Here is a 19,398-nt window from a genome sequence, read left to right as displayed (position 1 = left end):
GTACATGACATTAAACATTATCCTGGTGTATGAATCGATAACTGAAAGGTTTTTTCGTACTACAAGTCATTGTACCAAGTTTTTGAGCACTTTTTTTTCGTTCAATATATAATTCTAACTGAAAAAAAATTAAAAAAATTACTAAAACTGTAATTAATAGAATGTTAATGGTTTGTTTAAATGAAAAGTTAATATTGAATTATTATCCTCTAGCGTATTACTGCTGAGTTTTTATTAAAGTAACATGCACAATAATTATATAAAACCTTGTTTGCTTAACTTATTATTAATAAGTAACTAGTGTAGTAAAAATATACTTTCACAAAGTTTTTCAAAACTGGTAAGAGCTTTTGTATTATTACGTCACATAAAATCTTACCAAGGTGAAAATAAATTTTCTCACATATGATTTAGTTTCAAAAATTTCCTAGAGAAATTGACTGGTTCAGAATTTATTTCAATTTTCAAACAATAAAACTTATGTTATTATTATGTCGCCTAAGGAAAATATTTTTGCAGAGAGTATGTCGTCAGGGATCTAGTTGTTTTTAATTTTGCCGTATTAACTAATCAGTTCTACATTAAGTCCTTATTTTTTATCTGCTTTTTATTTTAAAGTATTTTCAAGTGGTTAGTTAGAATCAGAGGTACTTATTTAATGCAAACTGCTAATCGGTGTTCGATGTTAATTTTTACAAATAAAGATTATCTTTATAATTATAAATTTAATATTTTTACTCAAATTTTTGTAATTACTTTAAGCATATTAAAATGTTATAGTTTTATAAAATAAGCTAGTACAATATACACAAGAATGTTCACAGTAGTATAGTAATGAATAACTGTGACAAACCCATGTATAAATTTTTTCATTTTCTTGTTGTCAATTAAAAGGCGCATTCTTAACGGCAGAAAGCGACAACTTGAGCGATATTCTCGACAAGGAAGACGACGAAGTAGACGATGAGGTAGACGAAGAATGGCTGCAGAACGAGATGATGGAAGCGCAGTCCAACGACTCGACAGATTCCGACTCTGACGATTACGATCCCGACAAGGAGGAACTCCCGGTCCTTCAAAATCTCGAAAAGACCCCGATCCAGGAAGATCTTCCCAACATCGAAATACCCTTTCCCCAGGAAAATCTAGCTGAAATGGAAGAAATTGCGCGAGGAGTCCTTCAAGATCTGGAAAAGTCCCCAAACCGAGAGGAAAGCCACGAAGATCGTTACGAGGGACACCAGCAAGCGTCAGACGGCTCGTTCTACTCGGCCGAGTCGCAAATAATGCCGGATAAAAAACTAAAAGAGAAACCAGAAGGACATCAGCTGAGCACCCGCCCAACGGAGAGCCCCACGGGGATCAGGTACCATGACGACAAGATCACGTTGCCGGGCAAGTATTACGTCACAACGAAGAACGGAAGCGTGCTGCCGTGCGAGGTGTTCGCCGCTCGCCAGAACCCCTACGACAGGTGGACATTAAAAATATTTTCAAACTTTTTTTTGTAAGGTATAAAGTTAATTAAATCATAAAAAAAAAATACAACAAAAGCATTTATTTTTATCGTAAAATTTTGTATAACAATTCAACCAATATAGGTCGGTAACGCAGTTCTACGTGCACTGCATCGGCCTGGACAGGAGGATGGACCAGTGGGTGGACGGGGACAAGGTGGACAGCAGCCGGCAGGTGAGCTCGCACGACATCATGCGGTTGAAGGAGGAGAACCAGAAGGCGGAGGAGAGGATGACGCGACACAGGAAGATCAGGACCATGTCGGTGACCGAGTTCGAGGAAATGGACGAAGCCACCAGGTTTTTAATTGGTTGAAAAAGTTGATTTTGGGTTTTCTCGTTTTTTCAAAGTTATCTTTTATAAGGTTGTACAAGGTTTTTATAAAAGTTTATTGGTACAGTAGTCTTATTGTAAATGTATAATCATGTCGGTTGTAAAAAAATGTTGTGAGCACTACTGTTATATTCACAACCTAAAAAACTTGTTGTGGAATGTTTTAACGTTCATGTAATTTTTGTTAGCTAATGAAAAAATATTTTATTCTATTATCTGTAGTGGTACTCTTTAAAAAATTTAAATTTAATAATTTTGTGTACAGTCTTTCAAATTTCGGACCACCTACTTGTACAATAAAAACAAATCACAAAAAAAAAAACGATTGTTTTATAATTCAATCAAGCAAAACTTCCAACCTGTTAAATCCGATTAATTTCACAAACAGGAAAGCGGAGGTGGAGCACGAGAAACGGACGCAGATCAAGTACGTGAACCAGGTAGTGATAGGCAGGCACACCATAGACACGTGGTACTACTCCCCCTACCCCGGCTTCTACGGCACCCGCGAACGTTTGTTCATATGCGAGTACTGCCTCGTCTACTTCTCCCGACCCGACGCATTGTTACGTCACGATTGCGGGAGGAGGCAGCCGGAGGGGAGGGAAATCTACCGGAGGGGAAACATCTCCATATACGAGCTGGACGGGCTCTTTCACAAGTTTGTTGTTGAATTATAAGTTGTTTTTACTTTACTATGTCTGTTAAAACAAGGATTTGAATGTGATTATATTTAGTAAAGTATATGCAATTTATATAAGTTTAATGGTTTTTGTTTACTATAAATTGAGGAAATTATATAATAAGAATTACCAAAAAAACAATGTTAAAAATAAATACATATCTTTCTATGAAATTATTTCAAAAAAGTAATTAACATCTAGTTTCTTAAACCAAAATAATAATTTTCAAAATAATTATCATCGCCTAACTCTACAGAGTCTACTGCACGAACCTGACGCTTCTGGGCAAGTTCTTCATCGACCACAAGACGGCCATCTACGACATCGGAAACTTCCAGTTCTACGTGCTGACCGTGGTCGATCGGCAAGGCGCCCACATAGCAGGCTTCTTCAGCAAGGAGAAGTTTTCCAAGAACAACCTGGCCTGCATCTGCGTTCTGCCCAATTACCTGTTCAAAGGCTACGGCAGGTTCCTCATATCCTTCAGCTACGAGTTCGCAAAGGTTGGTTGGCTTTTTATATGGTCTATCAATTACGCAAATAGTAATGATTAGTTTTCCCTATTTCAAAGTAAAAAAAGTTAAAAACGTAGTGTACTTACTTGTAAAATAACTGTATATTTTGTTAGTAAAATATTCTAAAGAATTTAAATAAATAAGTTAAAGGAGAAGTTTTTAATTTTTTATGCAAAACAATTATCAATAAAGCTGTTTATCAGTCATAAATGTATATATCTTCCTTTGAGTGCATTTCAGTAAAAACTTTCAAAAAACAGTAGTGTTTTCTGTCCACTATAGTATTTACTTAACTAATCGTTTCAACGAAACTGACAGATAAGAGGCCAGATAGGATCCCCCGAAACTCCGCTTTCGGACCTGGGCAAGGCAGCTTACGTGAAGTATTGGAAGAACACCCTGCTCAAGTGCCTCAACGAGAACCCTGACGCGACCATCGAGGAGTTGAGCAAAGAGACTTGCATGACTCAGGTAACTGACTTATTAATACCCGAATCAACTTAGCTTCAATAAAAAAAATGCTGGATTTTAGTTAGAGTTGTGTTAAAGATAGCTAAGTTTTACCATTTAACATATTACTTTACATTTGTAAAGACTTGCATAATGAAGGTATTTGTCTATTTTTGACTGTTTTGATTGGTATGCGTTAGTAAAAATTTAATTTATGAAAAAATAGTTTGTTGAATGGATAAAGATGAAAGTTATTAGTTACAAATTTTTAACTGTGCTAGTCAATCTCATTTTTTAACCATACTGCCTGTATTCCGTACTTTTATTTAAAAATTAATAGAAGAGTTGTCAAAAAAGTGCATTTTTAACTTTTTTGAAGTTAATCCATACGACTTAATAAGTATCTACTCAAAACTGTAGTACTGAGGGTAAAAGCAGTTTAGACTAAAATATTAATTTGAAATAATTATTTATATATTTAATCCTAATATTCTGAAAATAAAGTTATTTGCGACGAAAAATATAATTTCAAAAATATTTAAAAGTAACAAGTCAAATAAAAGCATTATTTCAAGGTGAACGTGGATGCAAACATACATCAAGTTAAAAAAATTTAACCTAAGTTTAATATACAGAAAATTTTTTTTATAATATGTTAATCTCAGACTTTAACGTTCAAACTTTGTGATATTTTTTACAATCAGGAAGACATAGTGTACACGTTGCGCATCTTCAACATGATCAAGTGGACGAGAGGAGAAAACACAATTTCGTTCACGCCCAAGACGCTAGAGGACGCCAACGCGCAGCACCCCATCCCCCACCACCCCAAGATCCCGTGCGACATCGAGTGTCTGAAGTGGAAGCCGTACCCGGTGCGGGTGGCGCCCGCCGTCACCGCCTACAAGAGGGCCATGGACCGGAAGAGGTCGGAAGGGGAAATTTGAAGGGGATTTTTTGGGGGAAGTGAAAAACTTTGTTTGACTTTTCTTGGTACGATAAATTTTAAAGTGGTTAAATACAAAGTTTGTAGGGTTTAAGTTTTGAAGGGGAGTTTTTGTGTAAAGGACTTTGTTTAAATTTTTTTTGTATAATGTATATGAGGATCATAAATGTTGATTTAAAGTGATTAAATATAATGTTTATAGTTTGTAGAGTTTAAGCAAAATAGAGTTTACTGAACGGTGTTTTGTTTTTAGAGTTTAAGAATAAAATTAATGTTGTAATTTCTATTGTTTTTGGTTAAATAATTATAAGTTTTATTTAAAACCAAAGCTTGTATTTGTTTGAAGCATTAAACATATTTTCAATTTGTGTCGATACTCATTTATTCAGGCCTAAACAACTTGTTAATTTTTTTAGATAATATTTTGTGTTTGTTTATTGTTATATTCTGGTTTTGCTGTTTTTTATTTTTCTATAAAAGCTGTTTTCTTTTAGAAAACTTAAATTTTGTATACAAACTCACTATTTGATTTAGGAATAAATTTAAACACCATTATCAGTGAGACAAGAACGAATAATTGATATATTTTACTTAATGTTAAAGTAATTTTGAATATAATGTGTTTTTTGTATAAAACAATCATAGTTGAGTTTTCGCACAGTTAAAAATAATAGTGCCTTAATGAACATTTAGTTTGTAAACTTGAATAAATTGCTGACCAAAGTATGATGCGTTATATTTTAAAGTTGTCAATGCTTTATAATTGCAGTAATCTGCCAACTAGGTACGCACTTCCAATACGAAGTGCCAGTATAGTACAAACTTTATAGCAAAAAACCCTCTGTTTTTAAAATGCATACTAAACGATAACTTCAGTGATTTAAAACTTTATGATAACTATTTATAAGCTTTTAATTTTTTTTACAACAAGAGTGAAACTTTTCTGTATAACAACAGTCAGGAAAAACTTTTTCTGGTTAATCTTGTCCATTACTTATAAAATCTGCTGACCTCTGGTCTATAAATAAAAATGACTTAGGTAAGTTAAAATTAAACTTCCATTAGTTCTTTCAAGTTAATTTTTTTTTAATAAACATTTGAATTTTTTTTGAACTTTTTTTAAGAACACTAACAGGCTACTTTATATTTCTCTAACACACTCAATTTTACTTGTTTAATTCTTTTTTATTATATACGTACCCCTCAAAAATAACATTTGTACTTGACTATAATATGAATAAATAAAATAAAATGAAGGGTCCATACTAAGTTTTAGAAAGCTTAATAATATTAAAACCTTAAAATAACACATTGGTTAGTTGTATTGTAATAGAATACCGGTTTCACTTACTGTTCAATTAAGTTTAATATCAATTAATATATAATCACTTAACTGAATCACAAGTTGTCTGATGCAACGTTAATTTAAATTTATGACAGAGATATATAAACCAGCGGCAGAAAATGTTTAGAGATATTTGAGCCAAGATCTTTCAGATGTAGTTCTAGAGTTGAACTTAACTATTCTTTTCAGTGTTTATTAAGTTAATTCTTGAACAATGTTATTTTCTTACATATGTTTTAAGATTTAAAGTTCTACTAGTTCATTTTAGATTAAAATTTTCTTAAAACATCTGTTACTTAGATATGCTTTAATTGTTAAGGCTTGAAATCCATTTTAGATACACTCTAAAGCAGGGTTTCCCAAAAGGCGGGCCATGTGGTCATAGTATGAAACGTTCACTAGATATTCTGGAGTTGTTGATGAATAGCAAAAACATTTGAACTAAGTTGATATTATCACCAGTTTATAAAACAAAGCAGTTTATTAAGTATTTTTAAATTAATTTTTTCAGCTTTGGGTTTACTTAAATTTTGTTGAAATGCAAGTTTGAAAATAGGTCAACTTGGTAGAATCCGAGCCACAAAGAAAAAAGTTTTGGTTATTAAAAATTTTTATTTTAAAGTTGTTTCTGCAGAAATGTTCTTGACACGTCCTCCACAAGACGTAAAAAGGTATCCAAAAAAGTATACTAAAACTTTTTACGAAAAGTAGTACAATATAGCTTGTATGAAGTTTTAATAATTATTTTTAGTTTTAGTATTTACTACTGTAAATTAAATGTAAACTTGTTAGAAAGTATAATGTTGCAGGCTCCAAGCTACGAAATCAAAAAGTTTTGGTCACAAGAAAATGTTTTGGTAAAAAGCATTTTATTAGCAGATATGTTTTTGATGCAAAAGTTAATAACTAAAATTTTCTGTAACTAACAAATAATAAATAATTAGTGTTTATTTTGATCTGAAATTTAAAAAAATTAAAAGAGTTTACCTGTTTATAAAGTAAATGGTTTACCTTAAGTTTTAAAATTGTAGTTGATAAAAATAATTCTTGTACTTAAAACATCTTAAGATACTAGACTACAAGTGTAGCTAATGTATAAAGAAAAATATAAATCATTAAGTCGTTTGAACTAAACGTTGAACAAATCATAAGAAGAGTTTAAGTTAAGAATTAAAATTAAGTGTGTAGCGAAAAACAAACAAAATATTTCAGCAATGCGGTCAAGTCGCTTGTGATATTTTTTTGTCTGTTTTATCTAAATTTAGCTCTGTTCAATAATGTAAAACAAACAACATAAGTTTTATTTCAAAATGTTAGCTTTTTGAATTTATTGTTGCTAAAAACATAATTTATTTTAGTTGAAAAACAACATATGTTGTTTTCACTCTAATTTCCAAAATTTATATATTTAGTTGAAATTGAATCGTATTTTTCACTTTTAGCTTCAAGTTAAAGTGCTCCATGATAAAAAAGTAGTTTATAAGTTTTGAAAATGTTAAGTTTCAGCACTGCAGTTTAAAAATAAAAAAGTCTTTATAAAACAATTAGAACCTTAGTACAGTTTGTGAAGTTTAAAAGTACAAGTATTTTTTTCAAATTGATAATTAATTTGAGTTGGACAACATTAAAGGTTTGAAACTTGGGCTCTTTTTTTACAGGTTGTTTATTATTAGCTGAGCTATATAATGGCTACTTTTATTAAAGTACTCATTTCAGTCGGATTTATTGCAACTTTAGTAAATTGTACTGAAGTTTGTACTGATACCCCTGATTGTGTTCCAGGTATGTTTTAATTAAAAAGCTAATTAAGTTACTTGTTCAATTTTGATTTCAAAAAAAAAACATTTATTAGGTTCTTATAATTTTTCTTTGTTAACTGATGTTTTATAAGCTTATTTTTGAATTGAGAAGAAAGAACTATTTGAACAATTTATTGTATTTCATACCTCGGGAAGCCAGAACTTTATATTTTATTTTTGGTTTACTAAACATAAAACGCAAAATATTCCATCTAATAAAAGTCACGATGGCCGAGCGGTCTAGTGCGTCAGATTGTGACTAATTATTTCAGTGGTTAATGGGTTTACGACATAGTTTTCTTAAAGAAACAAACTATTTATTTCTACTTTTGGCTACAAAATATTGTTGATTGTACGTTTGTAACTGTAAGAGTGCTTGAAAGAAGTTTTTTAAACTACTTTGTAAACTACCTACAACAAATAAATTAGCAACAAACACAGAAATGGACACTAAAAAATAATTCTAAAACAAAAGACTACCTGAGACTTTCTGAATTTGAAATTCCCTGAGTTTCTTTGAGTGTGTAACTACCCTGTGTTTACATTATTATATACAACACTCTATAAATCACAAGATTGTTATTTAAAAATATCCAGCCAAAGTTAGAATCTATTGTATATTTATTTAAGATAACCCTTATTGCAAATCAAAAAAATAAAAACTATCCTGAATTTTTATACTTTGTTATTATTCCTAAGTGCACTTTGGTTTCAAGTTTGCGAAGCTAATCACATTAAGACTCATATATAATCTCAATATAGAGTAGTTTAATAATTTTGTACCGGCAGTGACCAACGAAAAGGAAACTATAGCACCAAGTATTCATGTCAGTATGATCATCTATTTCTACTTTGAAGATACAAAATACTGTTGATTGTGTGTTTGTAACTTTATTACTGTTAAACAAAGTTTAGTTATTTGACAATTAGTTATAAAACTTTTGACAAAAAATTAAGAAGTTTCAAACACTTAAAATGGAAAATATTAGCACGGGAACGGGTCAAAATTGCCCTAAAACAAAATAACACAAGGGCACAAAACTGCACTAAGATGTTTTTGCATGAAGACAAAATTGTAAAAGAAGATAAAATTGCACCAGGGGTCAATTTTCACAAGTTACAATTTTGCTCAGAGGGTCATTATTGGGCGACAGTAAAAAAAAATTATAAAATAAAAAAAAGAAAAAGATTAATTAATTAAAAAAGGGTTATTGACCGAGAGTAATGGTTAATGGTAACAGTTATATTAAAAATAAAAACAAAAAAATAACTAATAAAAATTATCTTATTAATGTGCTTATAAATTATAATATAACTATTCTGTTTTATTAACTCAAGTATCCCATATTGTTTATACAACTAATTAGTTGTAATAAATTGTAATAAATTTATGAAGACTTACTAGGAATAAAATTTTAGTTAGGTATTGAATTTTTTTTTACTTTAGTTTACATAGTAACAAAATAAAGTGAAAAAATAGAAAAAAGTGAAAAATGCATTTGAAAGTGCATATTACGTAGAATGTATTTTTCAGGAATAAAAATATTTTGGCTCAGTATGAGTTTGGCTAGGCTTTAAGGGTGGAGGAGGGGACGTGGAGGTATGAAACAGCGACATCGTGTGGTGGAAAAACCAGTAAATTATTTTAATTATTTATTTCTAAAACCGATATGGTGCAATCTCGTGGATTTGCGACACCTAGCGGTAAAAAAATTTAAAAATTAATAATTTTTTTGTTATTTTTTTGTAAAGTAATTAGTCGATGTGTTAAGAATACGTACTCAAGCAACAGGTTAACTACAAACAGTTCAGAGCTATAAAACTAACTTTCAAACTAAGTAAAGATTAACGGTTTTATAGTAAAGCTAAGTTTAAATATGTTTCTAAACATCAACAAGTTAAACTACACACATTATAACCATTTTAAGTAATAAAGTGTGTAATTTTTAAGATTAAATACTTACTTTGGTATTTTTTCGAGTAAAATGTATGTTTGAAGTTATATGAGCTTGTTTATTATAACTAAGAAAATAAACATACTGAAAAATTTATTCAGTTTAATTATAAACTATAAATTTTTTCGGCATATCTGTTTATTAATAGGTTAAAAAACGTTTTATTCGTTTATAATTTGTTTAAAACATTACTCGTTTCTATCTTTATAGTTGTGCTTAGTTTTATTCATGCAAAACTTATTTAAATTTATAGTACATAGTACATAGTAAATTTAAATTCGAATAACCAGTTAACTTAAGTTATTTGGATTTTTTTCCATTATAATTTTCAATTATACCTTAAATTTTTGTTTATGATTCGACTAGATCAAAGCCTAAAAAATAATTTTAGCCCTTTCTATGTGCTTCATAAATTTGTATTTTGTAATTATTCCCTAAACGTGTTTTTGAGAGTTTATATATAGAAAATTACTTTGATCAAAATTTTAGTAATCAGTAATATCTTGCTGAGTAATGAATAAAATTGAACCTGTTTTTCTTTATTGAACGAAAAAAAAAACACTCAAAACGTTTGGTCCACGTTGTTGTCTAAGAACCTGGTTATTGCTTTATTTTTTAAATAAATGAAATCTTTAAACAACTTGTACGTCTAAGTATGAATAAATACCTATATTTGGTTTACAATATTTTAAACTTTAACAGTAAAAAAACACATTGTTTTAAAGCTTAAATAAATACAGCTCTTTAACTTTCATTAAAAGCTAACTTAAATAAGGTTTATAGTATAATTTATTTTGATCAACTGTTGGTTGTTTTCTTTTAAGCTGGAGTAAACTTTATGAATAGATTCATATTTCTATTTTTTTTTTATTTAATACGACCTATCGAAGTTTTAATTGTGGTACATTCTTTATTAAGGCTGGGCTTATAAACGGCTGCTAACTTATTTTATTTTGTCAAATAAACATCATTAAAACAAAAATATAACGTCCAAAAGTCAATTCTTTTACGTAAAAGTTGCTACTATTATACGAATCGACAAATACAAAGTATGAAGTAAGGTTGTCAAGTAATAGAAGAGTTTTTGATAAATCATAAAAGCAAAAATTTATATATAAAAACGATTTTAATCATGTACTTAAGTTATTTTACCTTGTTTAATTGCAAAGTTAGTTGAACAATAACAAAAACTTGAAAACACATTCTAGAGGTGCATAACGCCTGTATTAGTTTTTATCTAAACTGTAACATTGTACCAATTAAACAAAATTACAAAGCATTTAGTATTTATTGGGCGTAACTGGTTTGTTTTAAATAAATTTTGTAAACGTAAGTTTTCTAAAACAATAAATGGTTAAAATAGTCTTTTATAAATAATTTTATTCCCCGGCCGTAGTTGTCTTAAGTAATCGATAAAATAAACTTTTTAATAGATCATTTCCTTGCGGGCTGCATATAGCCGCAGTTTGCTTTATTTATATTACCAAAAAAATGTAAAACCTCTTCCACAATTTTTTGGCAAGAATACTGACAAAGAGGTACTTATGCATACTGACCCAACAACCTCAGACAGATTATAATACTAAGCGGAAACCTGTAAGCTGTTAAACAAAAAAAGCCCTTTTACTCGCTGGAATATAACTTATGAAAAATATAAACTTTCAAAAGTAAAACTGGTTAAAGTATTATGGATATTAGAATGTTATGCATATTAAAATTAACTTATAACAATTTGTTAAAGTAAAACAAAATCTGTCCTTTTTAAGCAGAGAAAAATGCATGTATAACTCAAATAAATAAAAGTTACTTTATAAAATAAGTGCGAACGATTGATGGATGGAAAATTTTCCAAGTGAAAATACAAAACTCTTATACTTCATATGTTTAGTAATTTATGTTTTCAATATTCATTTTATTGCGACAGCTTTATTATAAACTTTTTTAAATACCAAATTTTTTAATATTAACTACATTTTTTGGATATGCGGTAGTTAATTTTTAAAAAACTAAACTTTAAATTTAAAGATGTACAAATACTTAAAAGCTATTTAGTTTACCAAGCTAAAAAACATGTTTCTAATGGTTCAGAAACTTTTTTTTAAACTCAATATTTGCATTAAGTAGTTCCGTTTCTTGGTTATATACTATAACTTTCAGCAAAAGAATTATTAAACAATTCAAAAGGTTTTTTTGCGGTAGTATTTACAATTGGGCATTAAATTTCTATTATTTCGTTTGTACATTTCTTGTTTAAATTGAACTTCAATACCTATAAAAACTTTAAACAACTGCGACCCGTTGATAACTATTAGGTATACAATGCGGAACGGTAGTTTCTAAAATAACTGCCTTGTTTCTTATTAAAGACTGCTAACACCTGTTCTATGGTCTTAAAAACATAGTGTATAGATACAAGAAAAACTTCGTCGTTACCAACAAAGACGCAAACTTCGTAGACCATATGATAACTGTCAATTTGGTAAAAAAAACGAGTATTTAGCTCATCATTTACTAAACCGCTGTAGTACTCGTACCTGGTAGCAAAAATCGCCCGTTTTAAAAATCTCTGCTGTTAATTAACCCCAATTAATTTTCTAATGCAAATGAACGCGATATGTGTTGCAGATGAACATGTGCTATTTGTTAAGATTTCGAACTTCCCATTGAATTTGCCTGCGACCTTTTTTTAATCTTAAACTCCAACCTGAAATATTAAACGAAGTACCAAAATATTCGATTTTAACTGAAGAATTGTCTTTCTTTCGCCGTAGTTTACGGTAAGCCGTTGGGCTTGCATGTAATTAGATAATATGTTCGGAATTTGTAGTAAGATTAATCTATGTTAGGACTCCCTATTCTTACATGAAACCGACTAAAAAAAATAATAAAACCCGGTAAATGTTGAAGAAGACATAAAGCTGAATATAAAACTGTCAATAAAAATATGACTATAAATGGAAGACTAGTTAGTAATGGTATTTAAATAATAGACTAAAAAATTATTAAGCGATGCTTTTTCTATTTAAATATCTAATTAATATATTTTACTGTATTGGACATTAATAATTCAAAAAAAAAACGTGGATCGCAAATAATTACTAAATTATACCAGATTTATTTAATATACCGGATTCAAATACGTACTATGCATCTAAAATAAAAATAACTATTTATTTTAGTAAACATACATTTCTACGTTTCGTTTAAAATGGCTGATAAAACTTGAGAAATGTTTTATTTATAATAAAACAGAATGATATATAGGTAGCCCTACTAAACAATTACTATTACAAGCTTTCAACAATTGATAAATCCTTATAGAATTGTTTTAAAAAACTATTGGTCTATATTTTGCCAAGTCCATTTTATTTCCCAACCTTTAGTGTATTTAAATATCATCCACATTTTGATTTAATGTTTTATTTAACGATAAAATTAAAACTTTAAAAAATAAATTCTCCCTGATGTCTTGTTGTTGTTCCTCCACAATCCTCGTAACTTCTAAAAATATAATATTTGATTATTGTACCTTAAACATAATTATACTTTTTTTTTTGTTTATTTAAACTTTATTTTTTACCATTCTTAGAAGTATCCAAGTGTTAGTCAATTTAGTTATTAACTTTTGTACAAAATGACAGCATTTTTAAACTTGTTGGTATTAGGTACAACAAAAGTTCATTAAATAAGTACAAAAAACGTATATTGGTTTGAAGAAACCTATATGAAATGCATTAAATGAGGTATAAAATATTTAAACCTAGCTTTGATATGAACATAAACTTTTTTACTCTTTTCTATTTGAAACAAAATTTAAAATCTTAGTTTGAATATCCTTTAAATTACAAGATCTGTTTAAATCAGGGTTTCCCAAAGAGGGCCAAGTGGCCCCGTTGGTGCCATGACATGTACTCAGGGGGCCACGAGCAGCAAAGGGGGAAGAGGGGGGCATGAGCAGTAAAGGAGCCACAGGGGGCCATGAGGTCATAATTTCAAACATACTTTAGATATTACTGAGTTGCAGATGAAGAATAAAAAAAAATGTCTTAGGTGTTTTCGATGGTGGTTAAGAAACTTACACTAGACATTCTAAAATTGCAGATGAAGAGCAAAAAAAAATGTCTTAGGTGTTTTTTATGATAGTTTTTGAGTAATCTTGTTGAAGGGGGCAATGATATTTAATTTCTTTAAAGGGGGTCATTTGCAAAAATTAAGGTAACCCTGGTTTAAATGATACCTTAATTATAATATTCATATATCACAATACTTTTTAAATACGCGTTATTACTATATTATCAAGGAAATAGGACTGTTTAATATTTAGAGACAAATATGAGTTTGTAATTTGGCAGACTAACATTAGTGAAAATATAAGTGATAAAGAAAATAATTTATTTCTTAAAATAATATAAACAATTATATAATGCATTAACTAAATGTACAAATAATGCTGCTTAAAAAAAAAAACATACTCCCATATAGCTATTGTAACTTTGAACATTTTACAAACATAAAAAATTTAGGCTTAGTTATTTTAAGTTCATTATAATAATTCATGCATGGGCTATTACATATTCTAAAACTTCAGTATAAGCTTGTCAAAATTTTAGCTAAAAAAAGCATAACTGTCGATTTTTAAAATCAAATTCGTGATTAATAATCTTCTAACTCATTCTGATATCAAAAAAACTATAAGTTAAATAAAACGATAATCAGAAATTAAAATAAACGTAATATATTAAAGGTGATAAAAGTTTTAAACTAAAATCAAAATATTGTAAAAACCTTGACTTTTGTTATTGCTATAGTAACAGTTTCAACCAATGATTTGATCAATTCCCACATTGCGGGTTGGAACTGAGCGGTTCAGACTGTTTTTATATCTGTTAAAAAAGATACAACTTTAGTTGTTGAAGCCTAAAAGATACCTTATCATATTGAAAGCTAATTAACTGAATTAAAGAATAAATGAAAATAAAAAAATTGAAAAGAAGGAAAGTTTGCTATTTAAATGAGTTTATAACAAACAACTTAATAAATCTTTTTGTAAAAAAAAACTAAAATGTTGATGTCTTTGTAAATAATAATTAAGCTGTAGCTTTACTTATTACATCTAATATTTTATAACTTTTGTTTTTATATTGAAAGCTACAAATAATAAAACAAAATATATAAAACTCGGAATTATATATACACAAAAATCATTTAGTTTTCTCAAAATCACATTTTTAAGTTAGCCATTTATAATCACATATAAAGCCAATACATCTTATTAAAATGTACAAATATGTTTCAACGTAGACCATTTTTAATTATAAATGTTACTTGGTAATTCTTTTTTTCATTCATAAACGTTTAAAAATAGTTAATAAATTTTTAATTAACATCTAGAAATGAACACAATTTGACACACAAGCTAGCTCTAAATATGCTCAATACTAAGATAAACTTAAACGTACTTAAAATAAGATCTTAACAGATTAGTATTGAATGAACATAAAAACTATGGAAACATATTTGAAAAATAACCAAACAAAAAAATTTCACTATTTACAGTGTAAACTTTATTCTCATAGTTTTAAATCGATTCACATTCCAAAACTAGGACAAATCTAAATTTTTATGCGAATTAGAAATATATTAAGAAATAATAAATCATGGAATAATAAATCAAAATGACAATATCTATATGGTAAAAATTAAATATTGTAGTCCTGTTAATGTTAATAGTGTAAAATACATCTAAAATTATGTAACAACTTTAAATTTGTGTTTTGATACTCAAATGAAATGATACAAATCATAAATAAAGTTTAATTAAAAAATATTATTTAACTAACATGCTTGAAAGAGTATACAAAGAAGGCCATAAAATATAATTTTGTTTTAGAACTCTGTAAAATTAAGTTATTAAAAACTAAATTATTTAAAAAAGCAAACCAACTGTATTGCAAAAATTTCTGTCTTTTAATGCTTGATGGTGTTTGAAACTGTATTGATATATTAATATGAATAATGTTGAAATTTACAAACCTTTGCTGAGAATTGACACTTCTGAAACCTTTTGAGGTCTGGCATTGTTTCAGTGGATTTCATGGTGGGTAAGCCGACTGAAATATTTTAAAATACTTTTACAGTTTATTAAGTTGTATACATGTTCAAATTAATAAAAAAGGCTCATTTTTTACTAATATTAGTTATAATAGTAGAGTACACTGCAGGGTGGCCTCTGTTTTTTTAAACTTCTGATTTTATATATAACTTTATTCTCCCCTTATTTAGTTTGTATTTAAATTCTATGTAATATGAATACTTTGATTGTAAAAAAGCTACTGATAATATATTAGATAGCTTCTTTAAATGTGTTTTGTACAAATAAAATTCTGAACAAGATATAAACTTATTACAACTAATCTAATCTCAGTTTATAGTTTTACATACAAAAATAATTCAAAAATTCCAAGTTTTTCACTGATTTTTAGTTGAAAACTGAGAATTTAAAATATTTTATGTGAGATAGCTATTTTTTTAGCTTGAACTTTAAAACACCATGCTTTTCTTAGTAATATGGTTTCACCAATTGTGTACAAATATGTTTTGCCAATTTTTGACTAAAAAAGCCAGTCTGACTTGGTGTGGGTTTATGAAAAATCATAAGAAAATTATTTGATATAAGTAAAAATTGGAAGTTAATGTTAAATATATAAAAATATCAAAGTTATTTTTTAAAAAATTCATAGTTATACAATTTATATATGTATATTGGGTCAAAAACTAGCCTTAAGTTTATTAAAATTTCTTTAGGCCATAGGGGGTGTTAGCCATGTTTTTTACAAGTTGATCTTATTTTATAGAATTTTTTCTAAGCTTTAAAATGCTGTTAACATTTTAAAAAAATTTTAGTTATTTTTTGAGATATGACCAGTCAAAGTCGTGCCGAAGAATAGGTTCCCTATGGGAAGGGAAAAATAAAACAGCAAAAAAAGACTATATTATTTAAAACCTACATTTTTCAAGCAATCTTCTTTAAACTTTCACAGTCTAATCTTTATCATTAACAAAAATAGATTATATTTGAATTTTAAAAAATTTAGTAAAACTTTTTTTTGAATAAAAATTAATTAAAACCTATGGCCAACACACATAAAAAATAAATTAATGTTAACTTATTTACTAGAACACACATACCTTTACAGATGAGAAGTTAACTCTTTTTCAAGGGCTTAATGAGGTTGATAGTTTTCACTGTTTGGAAAGAAAAAATGCAGAGCTCATCATAGCTGTATTAAAAATATGATATGAAAGTATAAAATAAATCACACACAATAAACTAAAATTTTACTTAATTAATGCACCATTATTCAAATTATACATAACAATAATTTAAAAACAGTGATTTACCTGGAATTTCTTAAGCTTCCACCTCCAGCAAGATATAAACAAAAAGGAATAACAATGTTTTGTTTTCAAGATGTAAATAGACATTTGAAAATTCGTTTAAAACCAGAACCAGGGAACAATTTATATTTTTCAAAAAAAATACTGAATTAATTGTATATATTTACTACTAATAGTTTTTGAAACTAAAAAAAATACATAAGCATAAATTTAAGTGTGATTTTATTTAACTTCTTGCTATTGTTTTTTTTTATCGAACTTTAGTCAGTGAATATAATATAGTTTGTAAATCTAAAAATTTTTGAATTCTACCACATTTAAATTTTAAAAACCATTAGATACTAAACATGCGATAAAACTAGTTTAATAAAAAAAAATGCTTTGCAAACCTATCATTTAAAAAAAAAACAAACTAGTAATATTAAACAATATTTTGAGGACAAATAGATAATGATTCTAAGTTTTACAGCTTAACATTTTTGAAATAATTTTAAAATACAAATGCTTGTAGTAAAATATAAAAATATAAAAACTTACTATAAAAAGTAGTGAGACTTTTTTATTTTTGTGTTTTGTTCATTAAAAAGGACTGCTCTAAAAAGAATAAAAAGTATAATCGATTTCGTTTATATCAAAAATGGTATTTAAAAGTAAACTAAACTTACCAAATATGATAGATTAAGAAGTCGTCCTACACAAGCTTAATTAAAATTATTTTATTCTAAATGAAGTTATTAACACTTTATACCGAATCAATGGGTAACCAATAAAAACCTTACCAGTTAATATATTTCATTTGTTCAAACAAGAGAAGAAACTTTTAGCAAATAAGTTTCTTTTAATACACATTTACTTTAACATTTGTTTAAGCAAACTACAAAGTAGATATTAACTAAAACTACATTTTATTTAGTTATACCATGGACAAGACGTTTAAAGGATTCCCAGTGGTGTGTGACTCGATAACCAAAAAGTTTTTTCGTAAACCAAGTCTTAGGACCAAACATTTCGAGTACTTTTATTTTTCGTTTAATAAACAATATATAGTGTTTGATTTACATTACTTATCTCACATGCTCGATTCCTGGTAGTAAATCACTTTATTAATTTATTAGTGAAAGCATTCAATTTTTATCAAAACTTTTTTTTTTATTCCAGTAATTAGCTGAATATCTAAAGTTTATCTGTGTTGTGTATGTAAATGAGCTTTTTATAAATTAATTTAATTTAGTTTATCTTTATTACAAATTGTCCTAGGCATGATGCTAAACTGTTCTGATGTACGACTTGATAACCGAAAGGTTTTTTGTACACCAGGTCCTAGGGTAAAACATTTTGAGCGTGTTTTTTGTCGTTCAATAAACAATAACAATAATTGAAACAACGAAAACGTTTGTAAAGCCTTGTAAGTATTGATTTAACTAAATGATGTTTGTTTTAATTTTTATTTTAACGTTTGAACAGTCTAGCATTATATTTTCTTAGTATATGCTTAATGTCAGTTGATATTCCTATCCTTGTAAAATTGCTTTACTAGTTAAATTGTAGCTTTATAGTTTATTTATAACAATAGGTGTACAAGACTGTTAAAGTTTAGCTTTTGTATACAAAGTTTATGTGCACTAGATTTTGACTGAAAGCTGTTTAGTGTTCATTTAAGTAAAATCTTAGATGTATCAATTATAAACCTTTATAAAAGCTATTCTAATAAACCTAATTACATTAATTAAAGTCATAATGTTGTAAAAATATGGTTTATTGTCTAATACAGCGTTATTTCAGTGTATTAGACTATTTATGAGTAAAACTATCAACCTTCTTTATTTCAAATATTAAGCAAAGTTAGCTTAAACATGAAATAAACTTAGTTCGGTATGAAGTTTTAAAAGTAGAAAAAGTTCTATTAACCTTTTGTTTGTATTTAAAAAGGTAATTTAAGTGTATTTAAGGTTACAAAAGTTAACTACCTGAATTAAATTTGCGATATTGTTTGTTGGCACTAATGAAGATAATATCACTTAAGAAATTAACATTAAAAGTATAACTTTACAGTAAAATCTTGTTTCTACTGGAGTATGTTAATATATCTTAAAACTTTAATAAAAACTAAGTAAACTTTATAGTCATATTTTTAAATAAATAGTGTAATTTATGGTTCTTTTGCTTTTTTGATTTGTAATTGAAGTTTTATATATATAAAATCAGTAAAAAAGTTGTATTTTCAAAAATTAAAGTGTAAAAACCTTTAAAATATATTTTTAAGATGTGGATCATAGACATAAGTCCATTAATACTTTGGTTGTTTATTTTCAGTTTGAAACAATTTTACTTTCTTTGACTGACATTGGCTTAAATTAATTTCATATGTAGTAAAATTTTGAGTCAAAGAAAAGCTAAAAAAAACTTTAACTTTGTCCTGTACATGACATTAAACATTATCCTGGTGTATGAATCGA

The 19,398-nt window shown here is 27.8% G+C and overlaps 1 protein-coding gene across 1 annotated transcript; it reads left to right on the top strand.

Moving 5' to 3' along the window:
- Positions 1-491: 491 nt before the first annotated feature.
- LOC145846272 (histone acetyltransferase KAT8-like) lies at positions 492-4,481 on the top strand. Its single transcript, XM_082953149.1, has 7 exons — positions 492-522; positions 913-1,474; positions 1,602-1,817; positions 2,240-2,512; positions 2,791-3,037; positions 3,368-3,520; positions 4,204-4,481. Exons 1-7 carry the CDS (start codon positions 492-494, stop codon positions 4,444-4,446), a joined length of 1,725 nt encoding a protein of 574 aa, XP_082809275.1. The 3' UTR covers positions 4,447-4,481.
- The last annotated feature ends 14,917 nt before the right edge of the window (positions 4,482-19,398 follow it).

Source organism: Thalia democratica, unplaced genomic scaffold (assembly GCF_965202585.1).
Source record: "Thalia democratica unplaced genomic scaffold, ktThaDemo2.hap1.1 HAP1_SCAFFOLD_379, whole genome shotgun sequence".
NCBI lineage: Eukaryota > Metazoa > Chordata > Thaliacea > Salpida > Salpidae > Thalia > Thalia democratica.
The sequence above is the reverse complement of the archived record's forward strand: the minus strand, read 5'-3'. Positions and strand labels throughout refer to the sequence as shown.